A 20,317-nucleotide genomic window follows, 5' to 3' on the forward strand; every position below is an offset into this window, starting at 1 on the left:
ATAATAAAAGACACTTATCAAATCTCTTTCGACTTAAAACACTCTCTAATTTAAGAGACCTTCAGATGCGAACACCCTGTGTACCCTCTGCCAGTCAGTAATAACTGCAACCCACAATTTGATTTGATTTCATGCGGCGCACAAAGTAGTTTTCCACACAACAGAAGGACACAGTGAAGTTGGTTACCTTGCTAAGGAGTTCAGTTACTGCCGTGCAAAAATCAAAGATGATCCACTGACAAAAAATGCCTAAAATGATCTTTGTCTTTGTTTTATAGATGCATTTTTGATAAACGATCCTGTTCTGTACTAATCCCACTAAGGGCAAATTCACAAAGAATGGATTGCGGCTGCTGTTGCACCATGAATTACACTTCGTTTGCAACTGCTATCTGTCCCGTCTCAAGGTCCGATTCACAAAAGATATTGCACTAATGATATGACGGCACAAACGCACCAATGAAGTTTTGCAGCTAGGCGCAATTTGCTCTTGTTTTGTGTCTGATCGGGTGAGCAGAGCAGTTTCTCCATATTTCAGCACAGGTTGGTTCATAATGAAAACTGCAGAGAGCACAAAAGCCTCAAATTGCATGTCTTTAATTAGCAGAGGTGCGCACACAAAGAGCTCGCCACAATCATTAACCAACTTTCATGTATTTTGTTTCTTTTGCTTCTGTAGTATGTCGCATCTGTAACATAATCTACTGAAATGTCAAATGTCAAAATATAACTATTAATGTGACTCAGGCAGGTCTGAAATGTGTTAGATTAATGTCTGAATCTTACAATAATGGTGTTCAGGTGTTTTTAAATGTATCCGGGATTTCACAGAAACATCAGTACTGATGTTCTGTTTGTCGCCCACAGCTGGCTGCGTGTCACAGCTGGCTGCAGCATCACACAGCAGCTGAAACAATAAGTGCATTTCCAAACTGATAAAGATGCTGTGCGCATTTACGCACGCGGTACAGCAGCGGTAACTTCATTAACAGCAGATTGGTCAGGATCTGACAGTTATTAATGTTCTGTGTTTTGCTACACATCTGTAATAAAGCAGCCCTTATGGATGAATCCTGAGCTCTATTCGAGCTGTCAGGACATTTTTATTTTCAAGTAGCTGAAAGTCCAAGATAAGCCTACCACCCCGTACCCACTTGAACCCCTCCTCCCCTCCCATGTCTGACTAAAGATTCCTTGATATCATTCAATATCAATTCAATATTCAATGCCTCACAAGCTTGAAGATTTGGAGATAGAGAGAGAGAGAGTTTCAGTTACCACCAACTCTCTGAAGACGCAAATAATTTCAGTCTAACCGCGTGTGGCTATTAGCGCTGGTCTTTGTGAATCGGACTGTTTTTGCAATGAGGCTCATTTGCATAGAAAGGGGCCAATTTTGCACCAAATGTCTGCATATTATCTCATTTACATATGTGCAAATAGCTAAGGAGCACCGAGATTTGCTTGGCAGCACAGTTCGGGGTGCATTTCAACCTTTGTGGATGCTTTGTGAATTACACGGTTTCTTTTTGTCTCATTTATGCAGGTTTAGATTGCGCGGCTGCAAAAGCTGCACAATCCTTTTGTGAATTCCCCCATATATGTTTTCTGTGGCTCCATCACAATAACAGCCAACCTGTGTTTCACAGATTTAACACTTTGAATGTGAAGCAGCAGCGGTAGGATGTTCTGTTACCCTTAGCAGTCACTTAATACAGCTCTGATACGGTGTAAAGAGAGCAAACTGTAAACAGTGAGGCTGTTTTCAATAAGATAAAATGGCGCTGGATTACATGCAAACATCCTGTGAAACCCTCTTGCTTAGGTAGGTGTCTGATTCCAGCACAGGAATGGCTGACTCTGCCGCTACCAATAAACACTACTATTACTGAATGCAAATGCATTGAGTAGCTATTGCAAAAAATGCAAACCATAAATAGTATCAAAAATGGTGTTTGACTCCATGGAAATCTTAAGGACAATAACTTTAACCTAAACACATATTTGATAGGATGATATGTCACTTTATTCTGCCAGTTGTAGATTATCTTTCCTACTCTAATTTTGAGTTTTGTTTGCATTTTAGCAATTTTTTTGTTGCAATTTATGTATTTTTATATTTTAAATATATTAGATTTGTGTTAATTTCATATGTGTTTTGCTAGAGCTATTAATGATTTCACACAAATGAAATTCCATTAAAAATAAATAAATAAATAAATAATAATAATAATAATAATAATGTTTTGCAAAATAACATATCACTGAGTAAAATGTAGGGATTAAATAATAAAAAAAAGAATGCACCATGAATCATTCTTATCTCTGACTGGCTATTCCTACATTAAGCATTTATGTGATTAATCATGTGATGACTTGAGAGCCACTCTTAAAGGTTTCTCCTACACTTCACTGAAAGTGGTAAATTGTTAAATAAACAACTCTTATTCTTCACTTTCACTTAAGATCCTTTATTAAGTTGGCTCTTTAGGGCTTTTCTTAGAAGTTTGATAAATAGATGCAATGAAATATATTGCATATCAGAGTGTAAAGCAAGATGCTGACTAAACGATCTTTTATTCACCCTTTCTTAGCACAAGTAGCTGTCTTACATCATGCTGCTCTGATGACAACAAGTTGACTTTACCTGATAGATAGAAGATAAATGATACATTATAATTCACTACACAGGCAATAGGAGGTATATCAGATTATGAACAAGCAAGAGAACATGTATTATGGAAGGAAAATGTGCCAGTGGCCCAATTTGAAACAGACGCCTGCAGTCATGTTGTCTCCATTCTGTCTGTGTTTCTATATTCTGTTTATTCAGCTTCAGGCGTTCTCCGACAGCTGTTCCAAAATGAGCTCCTCAAAGTTAGAAATAGGTAAAGTCAAAAACAGCCTTACACAACCACTGGTGTGACACTTCTTACGACATACAACACAATAGGGAACTGCCAGCTACAATCAAACATCACATTGAATAGATGAATAAGCAAAACAAGCTGTTACTATGATCTGTACACAGACTGTAAATGTGGAGGATGTCCAAGCATCATAGTCTGTCACATACGCTGCATCAGCCCCTCTGGAAGCCTTAACTATTTATAAGTTATTACAGAGAGCAGGTTGCAATTCATAAGGGCATATGGGAGGCAGAGGGAGATTGCCAGCCACTGTCACTTACAGTGAATGAAACCTCTGCTACTCCTGTCCTCCAGAAAGTGCATCTGAAACACACTATTAACTTTCCCATTGCTGATGTCACTTTTTATTGCCCCATGGTTTCAGGTCTTTCCGTGTTGGCAGGCTCTGCTAGGCTGCTTTCCAAAGCCAGATAGATGCTTGTGTCAGAGCACAGAAATACAGCAATGATGGAGATATTATTCTGAGGATTTAATTTGCCAGAGTGGGTTGGTAAAGTGCACCCTTATGGTGATTAATGCAAAAAGGCTGCTGTGCTTTGCTGTGCTTGGGGAAAATCATCCTTGCTGTCTCACTTCTGTTTGGAAAATCCTTTTCAGCTGTGTTTGTCAAAGTGAATGGCGACGAAACGTGAATTTAAACACATTTTCTGCATTTGTATGTTGTTCAATCTTTGTTCATTAGCCTTGAAGTGAAAAGTGAAGTTAGTACCATTGTTACCCCACTTAAGTCAACTTTTGTTCAGTTCTGTGGCTGTGACAGCTTTTAAAGCCCAGTAAGTATCTATATAAAGGAACAAAGGAAAAGGTACCCTGAGAACTGATGCAACAGCGCAAGTGTTTGAACAAAGTCTTGAAAGATACCTACAGCTCAGCTGTCTCAACTCCAGCAGGTCAGATATTGAGTAATGAGATGGAGCAGTTTACACGATGGGGTTCATCAATTAGATCTACGCACAGACATATTGGTTTATGTCAGATAATATGGTTAAGGATGATTCATTACAACTATTATTAATGAGATATTATTAATGATGAGAGGTATGTGAGTTTACCACAAGGGTTTAAACCATGCAGCCATCAAGGGACCTGGCGTTGCGTTGCATATGGCAAAGGGTAAAACGTGTGCTGCTTTTGTGCGGGGCACAATGGTGAGTGGCATTTGAACATGTGCTTGCTGCATTGTGCATGGGTAATTAACATTGCATAATCTACCTGCTTACAAAGCAACTTTTGTAATTAGAGTTATGATTGCAGCAGGATAATGACAGCGATTCTACACCCGATAATGACTGTTGTGCTCTTGGCAGTTGCTGTATTGTTTGTGCAGCAGACTCCTGACATATGGGACACAAAAGGACACAATAGCCAGGCTGACTGCCTTTGTTCCCACTCAGGCAGACCCAATCACCACAGACAAATTGCGCTGTAGGCTGTCCAAATGATGCCGACCCAGGGAAAATGGTTCAGACACATGAGAATGGGCCCATAATGTAAAAAACCTCAGCTTCATGGAAGCTCATGGACTGTGCACCTGGGCTTGGCAACGGGACCTACAGCTGTCTAGTGCTCTGTGACTGCAATAATACTGTGGAGACCTTTCTCACTGGGAATGAGCCGGTTTGTTGTGCCCTTCATGCTGCTCTAAATGCTTATCATATTATAGCTAAGTAATGAAACACACAAAACATGACAAACACTCTGCTCTCAATCATTAAACCCCTCATTCATAAACTCAAATCAATCAAATGTATATATAATGTCTGTTTCTTGTCAATAGAAAAACAAATGTCTCTTATGGTATAGTTTATGGGGATAGCCTACTTTTTCCCAGCTTTTAATATATATATCTGTATAGTTTATCAGCGCTAAATAGGGCTGGATAGTGGTATGGTAATACCACTTCAATAAAATCAAAGAACCATCCATCTGTCTCACAAAAAAATGGAATTGTCCTTTAAAGAGATGGTGGAGCATTTATTCAAATAAATTAAGAGTTGTCAGGGAAAGCATTTTGATAGGAGGCACTTAGGCCTGTGGCGTCAGTGGCTGTGCAGTCAGTGGGGACAGGTCCATAGTGCAGACTGTGGACTAATCCATCACCGCCAGTGAAGGGGCTGGGGGCCAAGCGCTTGGCTTCTCCCAACAGGAAATAATCAGCTTTTAATTTATCAGAGATCACATTCATGAGAAGACGGATCACTGTGGGGAGGCCTTGTGTGACCAGGCCCATCTCCCCAGTCACACTGGACTGCTTTCAGCTCATCTAATTTATTTTAATTTGGGTTTTTCTCATATCTCCATCATTTTGCCAGTTTTGGATGAGGAGACTCTTTACCTCAAATAAATTATAGCAATTTTATCATCTTTCCCAGAATATAGAACTCCCATGTAGGCCACACTGAACGGTTTCTGAAATAGTTTCCACCATTAAAAATGATTCTAATAACCAACCTACACTAGATGACATAGCGATGAACAGAAAGTGGGACAGTGAAGCAGGGTCTTTCCCTGTGGACTGAATGGAGCATATGCTGTTATGATAGTCAACTGCAGGGTGTCCTAATGGCTTCAGATTTGTTTCTGGTCCTGGTGTGTTGCCACAGTCAATGCAGTGCCCCCCACAGGAGCGAGGATGATTAGTAGCTTGACTTGGAGGAACACGGGAAATGTGATATTCGCTAAGGGGGAAGGACAGTTCAGCCACGTGTCGTCCACCCTCCCCACCGATCACTTTACAGAGCGGAGGCAGGTTAATCCTTTTATTGTAATGAAGTGAGGGGGGTATAATGTACTGTGAATGTGAGATGCTTAATCCAGCGTTGGCATTTTTATGAGGAAGGAGTATCCACAGTGACATAGAGAACAGAGTGCTTGAGAAGCACAGGAACTATCCATCAAAATATGACGCTGACATAGCACAACACAACCAAACACACTTAAGGAGATTTGCATGTGTCTACGCTCCGATACAAACACGCTGTCCCATCCAGATGTACGGGGTTAGCAAACTTAGTTATGGAGTGTAGAAAGTTGTTACTAAATATTACACCTAGTAACTGCCAGGTGTAACTAAAGTATCAGCAGTAAACTTTTATAATATAAGAGTGAAAAAGTTAGTATGCAGGCTTCACTTTGAAACTAATAAGGGTCAACAATAATCTTATCAAATTAACTGTGAAGATTTAGTCAAGTACAGCTAAAATAACATTTAATAAAATAACACGATAAACCTCAGATTACCTCAAAAGATATGCAAGTAACATTAGATTAAATGATCAAGCTGAATACTACCAGCACAGAAACATTTCATACTGGTACAGTTAAATTGGCATTCTTTTAAAATTCAATTAATACTAACATATCAAGGCCATATTCATCATGAAGGGATCCCTTCCTAGCACTATTACACTGTAAAAGATGGAGGTCAAAATTCATAGTCAAAGTTTTGTCCCAAAATGCATTATCATAATATATATTATACGCTGTATTTAGCCAACGCTTAAATGAGACTTCAGTAGTCTAAGCTAGCCACATCCCTCTGGCCCTGTAGTTGTGTGCAGGTTAAAAAAAGAGGAAAAAAAAACCTTAATTTTGCCAGAAAACCATTTGATCTGGCTCACTCATACTGCTGATGCCGCATACTGTAACTGCAGCACCCAAACAGACTTCTGTCTTGGAGAAAATTAATTACAACGCAAACTTGGATGGAGAAATAAACATTTATTGATCTATTTTTTGGTATTTTACAGTAGGTGTTTACTACTTCATTTTTCAAATTATTATTATTGATGTGTTGTATTCACGTCATGGTAAAATCAAGAAACAGAAACTGTCCTCCTATTTTAGTATGGCTACACTTATTTGTCGTACTTGTCCTCTTTGCTTTGTCCCTTTGCTTTTGCTCCCTACTCTGCCTTACTTCTGGTTTGTCAGTGTAAGAATGTGCAGTACACTTCAGAAGCACAAAAGCAGAAGATGAAAGAGAAATGGATTAAGCAGTCAGGAATGGAAGTCCCAGTCAGAGGTAATTTGAAGTTCATTCTCATTCTCACGGGCCTTCGACTAACTTTCACTTAAGGGACATGCAAATCCTCCTTTTAAACATTTCACCTGGGTCTTGTCCAGGTTCAAGGATACTGCACACGAGCATTGCATCTTGTAAGTGCATCTGATAACAACAGCCATTTGCAAGATGAACAGGATAAGTATGTGTTTGATCATCCACAGTAACAATGATGTGCTACCCACAATTTCATGAAGTCTGCTAAGTGTAAGTGCTTGAGTCATGTGGATGTGTCACTATGAGAAACCACAGGTTTTGAATGACATTGCCTTGGTTTAGTGGGCATCAAAAAATCAATTTGTGGGCAGTGACTGTTCTGCTGATGGTTCCTGTCTTTTGTGGAAGATGGTCACTGAGCCAGCAGCGATGCTTCTTGTCACTGCCTGATTAATTGCCTTCAATCCATTCAGCAGTCATCGAGTCAGATAAAGAGAGACAATAAGGGCCTTTCATTCCTCTTGAATTGAATTGGTAGTGAATGCAGAGGAAGCCACTGAAACAAGTCTTGTAAAACATGCTCATTTCCTTTGATGGAAGCGGGTTTAATAATGAGTACAGAGGAACAGTAATTGATTGGACTGTGATGCATCTTCACATACATGTTTGTGGTTTCTAGAGGGGACGGCTCAAATAAATCTTCTTTATCTCTAATCCGTCCATTCATTAATCTAATGGGACAGGGTGATGAGTTACATTACAAGTCCAGCTCCCTACCACTTGCTCCAGGGTTAAGGGGGCCAACTCAATCCCATGTATTCCACATTCCCAAACCACTGGTGCCCACTTGTCAAAGCCATCTTCTGACTGGTAATTAGGTATTTATCAGATTGCATGCAAGAGGACAATGCAGTGTTTATCTGACACAATTATCAAGAAAAATGAGGGAACCTAGTCCACTGCTCCTCCAGGATACTGGCGTGATACTGGTGCAAATGACCAGGCAGAGTCTCTCAGAGGAGTGAAAGCACTGGAGCCTTACAATCTAACCACAGGGACTTCTTTATCAGACATTTAGCTGGGAACACGCTTGTCATCATCACATGCAAATGGAGCAATTGTGAAAATACAACACATAATTCTTTGGCTCTGGTGTGACACTGGAGGAATGAGAGGTGAAGATAACGCACACTGCAGCAATGAGCTCCCAATGTATGAGATCTGATAGACAGTCTTTTCAGAAGCTCCTCTAATTCTGAGACCTGGAAATGCATATAAAGGGGTGAATGAGTGTCCACTGAGTACCTGAAGATAAGATTGGAGGAAAAGCTATAAGAGCAAATTGGTATGCTTGTGCCTTCTTTCTTCTGCAAACCTATTACAGAGAGAAATGTGTGAGAGAGAGAAATAAAGAGGAATGGCATAAGAAGAAGGGGTTTCCAATAAGAAGTGGCAAATGGTTGGTCCATTCGGTGTTGCATCTGAATTAAAAGAACATGAAAGTTTTGAAGAACTGCGACATTTAACACATGATTGGAACATGTTGGACATTTAACACATGATTTCCCGCTAACAGTTGGTTGTGGGAAAAGTGTGGTGTGGAGTGCAAGACGTTTCTGAGCATTGGTAGCTTTGCCGAGAAAGCATTTTTTTCTTTTTTTTATGTTGCATGCATTCACCTTTTTATGATGGAGAGGGGTTGTTCGATGCTCTCCATCATCTCAAAAGATGCTAGGCTTGAAGAGACTCAGTCACCACTGTACTGCCTTGGAATTTATGAAAAGGCAAGTCCATCATATTTTAGTTGAAGCATATCCAATTCAAGGAGTATGTCATGCCTGGGAAAAAGGACTACGGAGAGTAAATCATAGTGTATAGCAGTGCGGGGAGGGAAGTGTGAAAGAGAGAGGGAAAGATGCAGTGAAAGACCAGGAGACAGAGCAGCCGAGGCTGCCTGGCCTGCTGGATGTAATCAAACAAGGGTGAACAGGTTGTTCCACAGATGGCTGAGCTGGAGAATCCTCCGATTTATTTCCACACTACAGACGGTCCCTGTCACTGTGCGCAGGTGATGTCAGCTTGGCGGCATTGTCTCGCACACACCACCAAACTCTGACGCTTTTGTCTCACCTGTCTGAAATAAATTTGACATGGAAGCATTTGTTGTGTGTGTGTGTGTGTGTTTGTGTGAACAAAAGGAGATACTGAGTAAGAGTTTAGCGACAGAGAAAGTCGATTTTCAATCTTTTTAGCGTTCTGAAACTGAGCTCTCTTAGGATTATAAATAATGGATTCAACTGCCACACAATTACAAGGTAAAGGAGTTCAATAGAGAATTGAGTCATTTGTCATGAAAGCTGCTTTGTATCCACTAATGCTTTAAAAAAAATGTCATTAGAAACGGGGTGTTTTATGTATTGTGGTCATGCTGTAATTATTGTTTTCTCTTGTACTCTTGCACTGCATGTTATTGTAATTTGCATACTGAATTGAATATCCATTTTTCTTTGTGCAACCCAGTGAAAATAGGGATATTTCAGCAATGTGACCAGACTTTTCCTTTTTTACTTTTTATCTCTTTCCCAGATTGATCCCCAGTGATGCCTGGACAGTGAGCAGCATAATGCGTGGCACGTGGTCAGGGGCCACGCCCCTCTTCGTAATGGTTCTGCTCAAACTGGCCCACTGCCAAGAGGTCCCCTTAGTTCCAGGTAAGACATGTCATATTTTTCTGCACCGGCATGTCCTTCCATCATCATGAAGACTTCATACTGAGTCATAAATGTGTCTGTAAGTCTGTGTGCTTGTCTGATTATTACAGTATGTGCTTGACACTGTTGCCCAAACTCAAACAATTAATTGTTTCCATTTAAGTGTAAAACTTTAGGTCTGAGGAGATATTTTGCACCAACAGTCTTTTACAAATGATTTTCTTAGTCAACTCAGCTGTCTAAGGAAACATGTATTTATCTCAGTGTGACATTAAACAATGAGTGAAACAAACAACTATGCAACTCTGCCGTCTTACATGGTGGCATGCTGAGATAGCCTCCAAGCTATCCAGATAAGGATATAAAGGGGAAAAAATGAATGGAGTACATTTGGGAGGTTTGTTAGTAAGTAAAAATGAGTATGAAACTATTTCAGATTATGTAAAAAAATCCCTTAACACTGTATATTTAGCTACATCAAAATATCGTAAAACTATTTCTAAGAATTTTTTCTTGTTTTTTATGGAAAATGGTCGTAAAACTAAGAATCTCTGAGTGAACATGTGTATTTTCTATCTGATATCCACAAATTATCCTGGAACTATTGATAGAATTTCAACCTTCATGTTATCGACCACCCTGGGTGTTTTTCAGTGCTGCAGCTGATGGATTATAACACTCTTGATGATAGCCCCTTAGGTGAGTTTTGAATAGGACATATGATCTGTTGGTCATGTGATTTGGCCCTGGTTTGACTGAAGCATCAAGTCTGAAATGTATTATTAAAGGACTCTGTAGTCTCTGTCAAAAAGTTACACAAAGTCACCACTGAATTTCAGATCCTCCCAACATGAAACAGTTTTTAGGCATTGATGCTTGAATGATTGTCCACGAAGAAAGTAGTTCCTTCCTTTTTCTTCCACTGTTTAGACTATAGTGCGCAGTCAATACTGATCTTTGATGGGTCTTTTGTGCTTCTTGTGTTGATTAAATTCCAGCGACTGTGAGATAATTGTTGCTGGTTTCCATGAAAGTGTAGATTTTAATTTACTTTCAAGAGCATTATGTTATCATGTGTAGAAAGGAGTGTTCACATTACAGCAGTTTTTAAGTTGAGTTTTGCCAAATTAAATTACTTTTTCAAAATATCTCTCATCTCTTATCATAAGCTGTTCATGTGTTATTCTGTCAACCTCCTCTTTAACACAATTTTTTTTTTTTACCTTCCAAGAATCTTCTATCTGACAATTTTGCCTCTCATCTAAGACTTCAATCATGTTATTAAAATGTCTCCCTGTCTTAGATATGGTAAGGGCAGCCCATTTGGGCTTTTATTGTCACAACAATTGGGAGTCATCTCAGTTGATTTCTCTCCTTTTCCACCCAATTCTCATCAGACAGAATGACAGGTCCATGCCTTCTTGCTTAGTGGAGCATTTCACACTTGCTGCTTTCTGTTATCTACTTATTCTGGCTTCTTCGCTACTTTGTATTGCCTTTCACCTCTCATTCATTTTCTTTAACCATGTTCATGCCCCCCATCTTCTTTCTCTTCGTATTTTCTTTTGCTAAAACTATCTAGGAAGCAATTTACTTGTCAAGCAGAGGGCAGAGTGTGGCCGCCCTGTACTCTGATTTAATGGTGTGTGCATGTGTGTGTGAACGTGAGCGGGTGTGTGTGTGTGTGTGAGCATGCGTGTGCATGAGTGAGGAATCACTACCTTGGCGAAAGCGCTTTCAATCACAGCTTTAGAACAGGATCTCTGACTGGCAGCAGTTAGAGCTATATTAGGATTGAATTCAGCTCGTGGCGAATTGACACTTCTGCTTAACTCTGCGATGGCATCAGAGTGCTATAACCAATGGCTTTTCTTTTCACTTTTATGCATACTTCTACTTCTACCTCTACTAATATTCTGCTCGAGTTATAGCTTAAAAGATACAAGGTCCCACCCACAAGAATTTTAAGTGCAGAACGATGTATCTGTAAGTGTATTGGAGATGGGACCAAAGATTTGGAAATAGATATTCTTTCTTATGTGAGGCACTTGATGCCTCAAGCAAGGTGTTAAACCTCAGTGACAATTCACCCAAACCAGAGAGGAATTTCGGATCTAAGCTATGGATTGAACTTTCTGCACATATGCCAGCACATTGAAGAAACTGTCATAAATTACTAGATGTGGGGAAGCCGAATCCCACCAGGACCGTGCGTCTTCTACTGTCTCTCAATGAGCGAGAAATGTCAAGGCAACACTTTGATTTTATTTCTTTGCATCCTTGCCGACTGACAGCTCTTTAAATAATCCTTGCCTTTAAGTAAATACCGGCAGTTCCCTGCTTCCTTTTACAAATATGCATTCTTATCCTTTTCTGAAGAACTTTGTTTACCCTCTAAGGGTTTATGAGTAATGAGTCAGTATTCTGTGTAAGTTGTCTTTCTGGGGCAAAAGTTTGAGATTGTGTTGAGGATTCATGTGAGGGACCTCAGAAGTGGCCTGTGTGAAGCCGCCCAGGAAAGATGTTGTTTGCTTCTGTGCAAACAAATATCTGCTGACACCATTGTCTGTGCCAGTGTCAGACTGAGAGTTTTCACATTTACTGTGAATACTCATCATATTCCACATTTCAAAATTATTCTTGTTATCAGGTTACTTTTGTTTTAAAAAGTTAAAACAAGTGAAAGAAATCAAGTCCGCAAAAAATATTTCAACATTTTTTCAGTTCTAGTCACCTTATTTTGGGTGTTTTGTGAAATCAAGTTTCATTTTCCTTGATTCTAGTGCAATGATGTACAGTTTTCTTTCTTGTTTCAAGATACAGAAACTTCTTTTTAAATGCTTTTGACAAGTTGTTGTTCAGAAACGAGTGGAAATTATCTCACTGCACTGGCAGACTCCTCCACTTGTTCTAAGAAAATGAGATTATTGGGACTCAGTTACAGACAGAAAGGACTTGATAAGATTATTGTTTCCAACTGCATCTTGTTCCAACTTTCCAGATTGTCTGGTAATGAAAAGGCTGGAGGTTGAACCTTACACATGAACTGTTGTAACCTAAACTGTAAACCCAAAAAAATGCTTTTTAAATTGTGTTTAGTTATTTATTTTTAATTTTGACCAGATTCAACCCCAACTGTGAGTTTGATTTATCGTAGTTGTTGCACCGCTGGAGTGACTACAAATACATATTAGATAGAGGGGCATATAGGTAAATTGGTTGCTGTTCATTTTCACTATCAACCATATTCATTTGTCTTTTCTCCCTGGCTTCACTTTGTGCTGGATTTGTGCATAGTGTCATCTGCTCAGCTGAGCATGCCATGCGTGCAGTATATTGAACCACATGTATGAGTCTTTTATTTAAAGATAATAAAGTGGTTCTCTGCTCAGTGTAATCTACCTGATAATTGGTTTTCCTGGGTGAAGTATCATTCATTTTGCCATAATACTCTGCCAGCCTCAGTGCAACAGGTGCCTCATGGTATCTGTCTTGCAAGGTGGGAGGAAGGAAGACACAGCCATACAAAATCTAAATTTATACTTTGCATTAGGGATTTTTTATTGTTATTTTCCCTGCTATTGTTTATCTCTACAATGTTTGTTGATCCATTAGGTTTTGTCTTTTTCAGCATGTTGAGACTTACCATCATGCAAAATTTACAGGACTGAGTTTCTCATGATCTAGGATTGTGTTAACTTCATACTACTGATGGTTTTTCATTGGCAAACCTGCCCTTTAATTTGATTGTCTAGACAAGGAAACTCCATAACACAAGATATTACATCTGTCAGTGCAACTCAACCAAATTAAATTTGTTCACCTTTCTTCTTTTGTGCAAACAAATATCTGATTTTATTTCATTGTGTGCTCACATATGAATCCATTATTTTAAAAAATATGTTTTTTCCACTAAAATAGAAACACACCTTCTCTTCTACATATAATGTAAGTCATACTGTATATGTCAGGTGGGAGAGCCGGGCTCTCCCTCTCCCCTTTACATTGGGTATGCAGCTTGCACACTACCCCAAGGGTGATTAAATATGTGGTTAATACAGCACCATGAGAGTATTGAATTACACAGGAGCCATGCTGACCTTTTTAAATTACAGAACCAATTGTGCAAGACGGCAGAGGAAGTTTATAACAGGTACTGCCAAGATGGAGCCTGGAGGAGAATGGATCTGCTGCTGCTGTCCTGCTGACGCTTTCCTTATTAGTGTTCTGCACTATAAGCACCCTATTTGACACTCACACTATCCCTTCATACTCTTGCTCTGGGTCTCATTTGATGGCGAATTCTTTGTCTCTTTGTCTTTGGATCTTGTGTACAAACAGCCATTAGAGAGTTCTTGCAGACAAACTGAAACACACACATGCCCTCACACAAACTAATTTGACACTTCATTTCACCGTTGGTGAGACACGTATCAATCTTGTCGCACAACGAAGCCTCAGTCCATAAATCTTGATCACTGGCCTTTTTCTCTGATGCATCCTAGTCAGCATATTGGCTTTGCTGATATCTGAAGGTCGTTTCTGATGTCTGATCTAATTTGAAGCTAAAGCCAGAAAAATGAAGCAGTCTACTTTGGCATCCGTTGCATGACTCCATGGAGTCACAGCCATTTTTCAGGAATGACTGTACTCATCTTCAATCCCCAGCGAGAGAATTCAAAACCTGACTGGCAGCGATACAACAGTTGTTGCTTGGCAAAGGGCAGACAAAAGCTTTTTACCGATGAAAAAGTAAGAATAAAATATCCCAGCATTAAAAACAAAGTATTTTTCTCTCCTTGCCAACGTTCAAGAGCGATTCCTGATTGCTTTATACAGCACTTTGCAAAATGCCCTCTAATTGTATTTAGTTGAAAAATCCTCATTTCACCACTGCGTTTTATTCTTCTTTCTCAAGGGACGCTTGGCATTTCATATAATGAAATTCTTGTGACAGAATGTTTTTTTGGAGAACAATACGATTTAGTGACGCCATTCATTCCATTAAGAAATATTAAAAAGCTTTGTCAAAAAAAAAAGCCTACATGCGGCCCTTTCTCTAAACACTGTCCATACTGATTTCTCAAAGCAAACCAATCTCAGTCTTGTCACTTGAAATTGCATATGTGGTTTTCCCAGTTGTCAGTCCATGTATTACTTTCCTTTTCACCATATCAGTCCCTTCTATTGTGCTTTCAGGACTGTGTGTTGTTTGTTGTGTGTAGTTTAATCTCTTTCGACACCTCTAACTATGACGCATGGTAGTATTTGTGTTGAGGGAGCAAAATGTTTGCTTTTGTGTTTGATGGAATCAAAGGCGTGTTCATGCAATTGATTAAACTGGAACTAAACTCATTATTGGGGCGTGTGCAGACAAGGCATGACTCAAATGTCAGGAAACCTCTTGTGCTTCTTGGTGACTGGATGTGGATCATGTCCGCTCTGTAAACTGGTACGTTCACTCTGATATCACATTCCCTATCTGAAGATGCTTGGCTTTATATTTTGTGTTTTTAAGCCCAGCATTGGATATTTTCTTTATTAAAACAATTAGTAACTACAAATTCCAAACAGTTACATTAAATTTTGCTGTACGTATACTGTTTCCACAATACACATCATATGTTCATATCATATACCATGGTCATGGGCACAGGTAAATATTTATATTATTGTCATAATAATGCATAATCTAATTTCTTTGGTAACAGTGGAGCAGACCCTTTAAATCAGACTGTTGGTATAGATGTAAAGAGACATTCATGAGTTTGTCTGACAGTTGCTAAACAGGTAAAAGAAAGGAAATTTCCTGAACTATCCCTTTAGGCAATTTAATTTCTTATCTTTTAACACAGTTCTGGACATGCACACTCGCAGATTTCCTTATATATTTGTATTTTTATGTCACCCACTTTTAATCTGCTTATTTTATGCCAATTTTATCCTTATTAATTATTGTATTGAAGTTGTATTGTATTGCCTTCCTGTATATTTTCTCTCTGTGCTGTTAGATGTGTTTTTTTAAATGTAAACACACATCCTTCACTTCTGTTTTATAGAGAGGCTGCAGTTATTCTGTTAGAAAACAGAAGCAATCTGTCTGCCATCTTTGTTTTTGCAAAAAAAAAAAGCGACTTTGCTCGCAGATAACCTTATTGTTTGAAGCATCTCACAATATTCCTCTGTCCTGGGGCAGAGAGCCCAGTGCTTATCATCTCCCTGCCTCTCACTCCATCCGGCCACCATTTAATTACAGAGCAGGGCACAAGCCAGTGTTTCCTCATCACACTCCATCTGCCCTCAGGCCATCATTTAATGATGAAAAATCTGCTCCAGGAGGTTTGGGCATTTGTTTTATTATTATTCTTTTTCTCCCTTTCTCCTTTTCTTCTTTGTATTTTTTGGGCTTTTCTCTTTTTGTCATGGAGGTGTGTGTGTGTGTGTGTGTGTGTGTGTGTGTGTGTGTGTGTGTGTGTGTGTGTGTGTGTGTGTGTGTGTGTGTGTGTGTGTGTGTGTGTGTGTGTGTGTTTGTGTGTTGAGGGGTGTCTTTGTACACAGCTGGCACCTTTTTTTTTATTTTTGTCTTTCATTTTTTGCTCTCAGGCTTGAAATTTGATGTCCTTAACTTGATCATGCTATTTCTTTATTCCACACCTTTGGCTACAGTTTCACATGAATCCAGTGTGACTTCACCTTGAACCTCAGCTCACTACTGCTAACAAAGATAGTCCAAGGGGAAGGTGAGATTTAGAGCAGGTCACACTTTCTGTGAGGGCCCAAACAACAAAACGCTACTCATACAAAATCAAGACATCAAGGTGAACTCTAATTAGACTGCAAAGAACTTAAATAATATCAGATGCTCTGAGCCCACAAGTGTGTGCAAGTCATTTTCGGCAGTTTAAGCAAGATCAACAGAAATGGCTGAAGCTGTAATGTCATCATAAAATATGCTGACGTCTTAAATAGTCATTACCACCTACACATCTACACATCTACAACCTCTCAGGCATTTTAACTGCAAGTTAGGAAACCTTGTTTAAGGCATTTGTTAATCTAATTCAGAACATCCTTCAAGCAGCAATATGATATTTTCTGATGAATATTCATATGGCACAGCTGGTGGTTTTAATAAGGGTTTTATTGATAAACAGTCGTTGGAAAGCATTTGAATGTGACAAAGAAAAAACAATGAAATCTCCTCGTTTCTATATCATTATTTTTTAAATCAAATACAAGGCAGTATAGCAACAGATAATACAATAACAGAATGGTTGCCCATTTTTTCCACATTCAGCTCCCTCATACCTCTTCCTTCCCTGACTGTACTGTGTGTGTGCGTGTGTGTGTGTGTGCGTGTGTGTGTGTGCGCGCACACTTGTATGCATGTGTTTCTGTGGGATGGTGTGCTGTGCATGCAGTACAGTTTATTGATTTCCATAGAGACATGACACAGGCACCTCTGCATCTTTTCACCCCGTTCCTCATTCTGCCCCACACAAACCCCCCCCTTCACACACACACACACACACACATCACACATCCAACCCTCCCCACCCCCCCCACCCCCCATCCTCCGAGCCACAACATCCCTCTCACGGGGTTTGTGCTGTGGGAGAGTGTCATCTCACAAATGAATTTCTCCTCACATCCCTCTCTCCATTAAAGAACCTGTTTGTGCTCCTACAGCAGCGTGCAGCACTCCCCTGCAGCTGTTTGTGCTCTCAGACACAAGTACTTGTTATTTATACCTATGTTGTGTCTACTCTGGCTATCTGCATCTCAGACACACAACAGTGAGACTAATTCTTTCTTGCCATATATTTTTAGATGTACTTTTGTTCATGCGTGCTGGATCATTCCAGTTACTTTCTTGGATCCTATTTTAATAGGTTTGCCCTCAAGACAATTGATTTAGCTCAAGTTACTGAGGGGCATTTCTTTTTTTCCAGTTTGCAAAAGCTGCTTTGCAGGATACAAATCCGAGAGCCAAAGTATTCTCCAGAAGGCAAACCTAAACCATATTAACTCAGCTATTTATATTTTATTCATATTGTGAAATCTGTTGATATCTTTATTTGCTATCCATGTTTGCCAGTTAATTAGCTTGTGCACTGAAAAACTTTGACTCACCCAATTAAGATTTAACTCAAGCAGTGATATTGCTTCTTAAATGTAAGTTTAAAGGACAGTAAAATATTACACAGTTAATCTCAGCCAGAAAACACTGTCAGTTCTCACACACACGGGGGCCATGTCATTCTGGTTTCACGTGTGATGAGGCGCTCAACAGGCGTCCGTCTCTCCAAACTGTTGATTTGGATTCTGTACTCAGCTGTGTAGATTGGATACACTGAGGGACTGGCAGACAAATTGAGCAACATCCATGATTGTAAATCTATGTGCCTACGTGCTTGGCAGGACAATGAACATCTCTGTTTGTCTCCCCAGAAATCGCATGCAGAGTTTTCCAGACATATTTGTTGATTTTCACTTCATGAACAAGGCGATTTTGGCTAATCAGAGTACGTTTGCGTGCATGTGTGAGCATGTGCACCCCTCGTTTATGTTCATCTGTGTGTGTGTGCAGAGTAGATTACTTAGCACAGTATGAAAAGTTTTTAGATTGAGGGGAAAGAACAGTTGGATGCAAATCCCTTTAGAAAGTTGCTGCTTTATCTTGATGTTCCATTGAATTTGAGCTTTAAAGCCTCTGCAATACCACTGGGTATTCTGTGCATGTAGCCTAAATGGCCTTTGTAAAGTACTGAATTGTGAGCTCAATTTCCCATGCACACTCATCTTTTCCCTTTCCCATTTGAGACAAGATATTGGAGATGATCCCCCTATTCTGGCAAGTGCCCATTTTAAATGGAAGCTATTTCAGCTCTTTCATTTGTCAATCAGTCTGAAGAGTGAGTCTCCAACGGTAGCTCAATGTGAGGCTGTAATTGTCAGCGTCCCCTTCTGCCCAATACGCAGCCCAGCGTTTTGCATGTGAAAGGATCCTGAAAGAAGACGTGAGCGCTGAATTAATACCCAAACCGTCTTTTGTCTCTGTCACTTTGGCTTCTGCTGCCATGAGAGACAGAGGCACAGACATGCGGACAATCGATGAGGAAGAGGAGAGGATGAAGGAGGAGTCTGGTTTCAATTTTTTTTTTTTTTTAGCCTTTGTCACGCTGCAACGCCCAGCATAGCGGTTTGGATCCACCTGTAGGTGTCCATCTATGGTGAGGAGTAATAGAACGACTTGCCTGATATTTTATCATCTTTTCTTAGAAATAGTCTAATTTATAATGACCACTGCTCACCAAATTAAGGCTTGTTGGTGTTGCCAGAGCTCAGATTGAATGTGTAGCAACAGGACAAGCATCCACACACTCTGATCTATGGTCACTCTGATTTCAATTGATGAATATTGCACAGATCTTTTGCTTGGAAATATATTCCAACCAAACACAGAAGCTGAAAAACAAACATGTGATGTGCTGCTGCTTCATTAGCCTCTTTTATTAAATTATATTTTGGGGCGTTCATTCTTTTATAAGATAATGATAGTGGAGAGGTGACAGGAAATGAGGCAGAGAGTGCAACAAAGGACAAATCGGGGACAATGCGGTTCATGGTCGGTTCATGGTCGGCATCTTAATCCCTAAATCAATCTGGCTTTTTGTTAGCTCACCACCCAGTTCACACATACAGGCTTAACACTGGAGATGCAACAGGATGCCATTCACTCTGAACTGAACCTTGAAAAACATGCTAGCATTGCCCATCACTACTCAACAACTGAAAGGCATCCAGCGGTGCAAGATAGGGAAGTTGAAAAATGTCCAACTTTATGTCCTCAATATCAATGTCAACTGCTTCCTACTATATTTTAACTTTTTATAAGCTATCAGGTCTTGAATAAGAAAAACAATTCATGGAAAAGCATTATTTGGGAAATGAACTACTAGTTCAACAGTGGCAACATGAGAAAACAACTGCCCCAGTGGAGATGAGTGTGTAAATAACATGCTCAAGGCTTGTGAAAGACAATAGACTGCCTGCCTCATTGTATAGTGTCTCTAAGAAGTAGGGGCGTTTTCATGTTTTACTCCATTCATCTAATAATGTGACTCCTAAAACCAATTGAGTTCACCAGTGAGGATTTAGGTGTGTCCTATTAAAGGGGATGAATAATTATGCAAACATGTTTTTATTTTTTTATGCTTTGTATTTGTAATTCATTTGTAGAGATCTGTTTTCACACATTTAAAAGTATTTTTTTCAGGGTCAGGAAATCCACTTTATTATCGCTGTATCTGTTTGTGTGTAAGCATTGTAAAGCACCAGGGAGCTAGTCAGGCTGTATGCTGTGCTTTAGAGACTTCCCAACACTGAAGTGTTTCATACTGGAGCAAAATCTGTGTTTGTGATATGAAATATTAATTTCTATTGTGCTTCTAAAGCAGAAGGTCAGGTCTACATGGAGAGACTATGAGCTGAGTGAAGCTTTAAAATGTGGAACAGGATGCAGGAAGTTAACTTCTGTATGATTCTTCCACATTTTTAGCTTTACTGGAATTACTTTCTCATTAATCAGGCGACATTTTGCAGGATGATGGTCTCACAAAGTTTTCCTGCATGCCAATATCAACATTCCAGACACATATGTGGTCCTGGGCTAC

At 39.6% G+C, this 20,317-nt stretch overlaps 1 protein-coding gene across 1 annotated transcript in view; it reads left to right on the forward strand.

Annotated features, from left to right (window-relative positions):
- The first annotated feature begins 9,577 nt into the window (after positions 1-9,577).
- The window catches only part of robo1 (roundabout, axon guidance receptor, homolog 1 (Drosophila)), a 201,411-nt gene continuing 190,671 nt past the window's right edge, over positions 9,578-20,317 (forward strand). The window contains exon 1 of the mRNA XM_042415452.1: positions 9,578-9,641. Coding sequence (XP_042271386.1) covers positions 9,593-9,641 — 49 coding nt within the window. The 5' untranslated portion in view covers positions 9,578-9,592. The remainder of the gene's footprint in view (positions 9,642-20,317) is intronic.

This window comes from Thunnus maccoyii, chromosome 6 (genome assembly GCF_910596095.1).
Source record: "Thunnus maccoyii chromosome 6, fThuMac1.1, whole genome shotgun sequence".
NCBI classification, from domain to species: Eukaryota; Metazoa; Chordata; class Actinopteri; order Scombriformes; family Scombridae; genus Thunnus; species Thunnus maccoyii.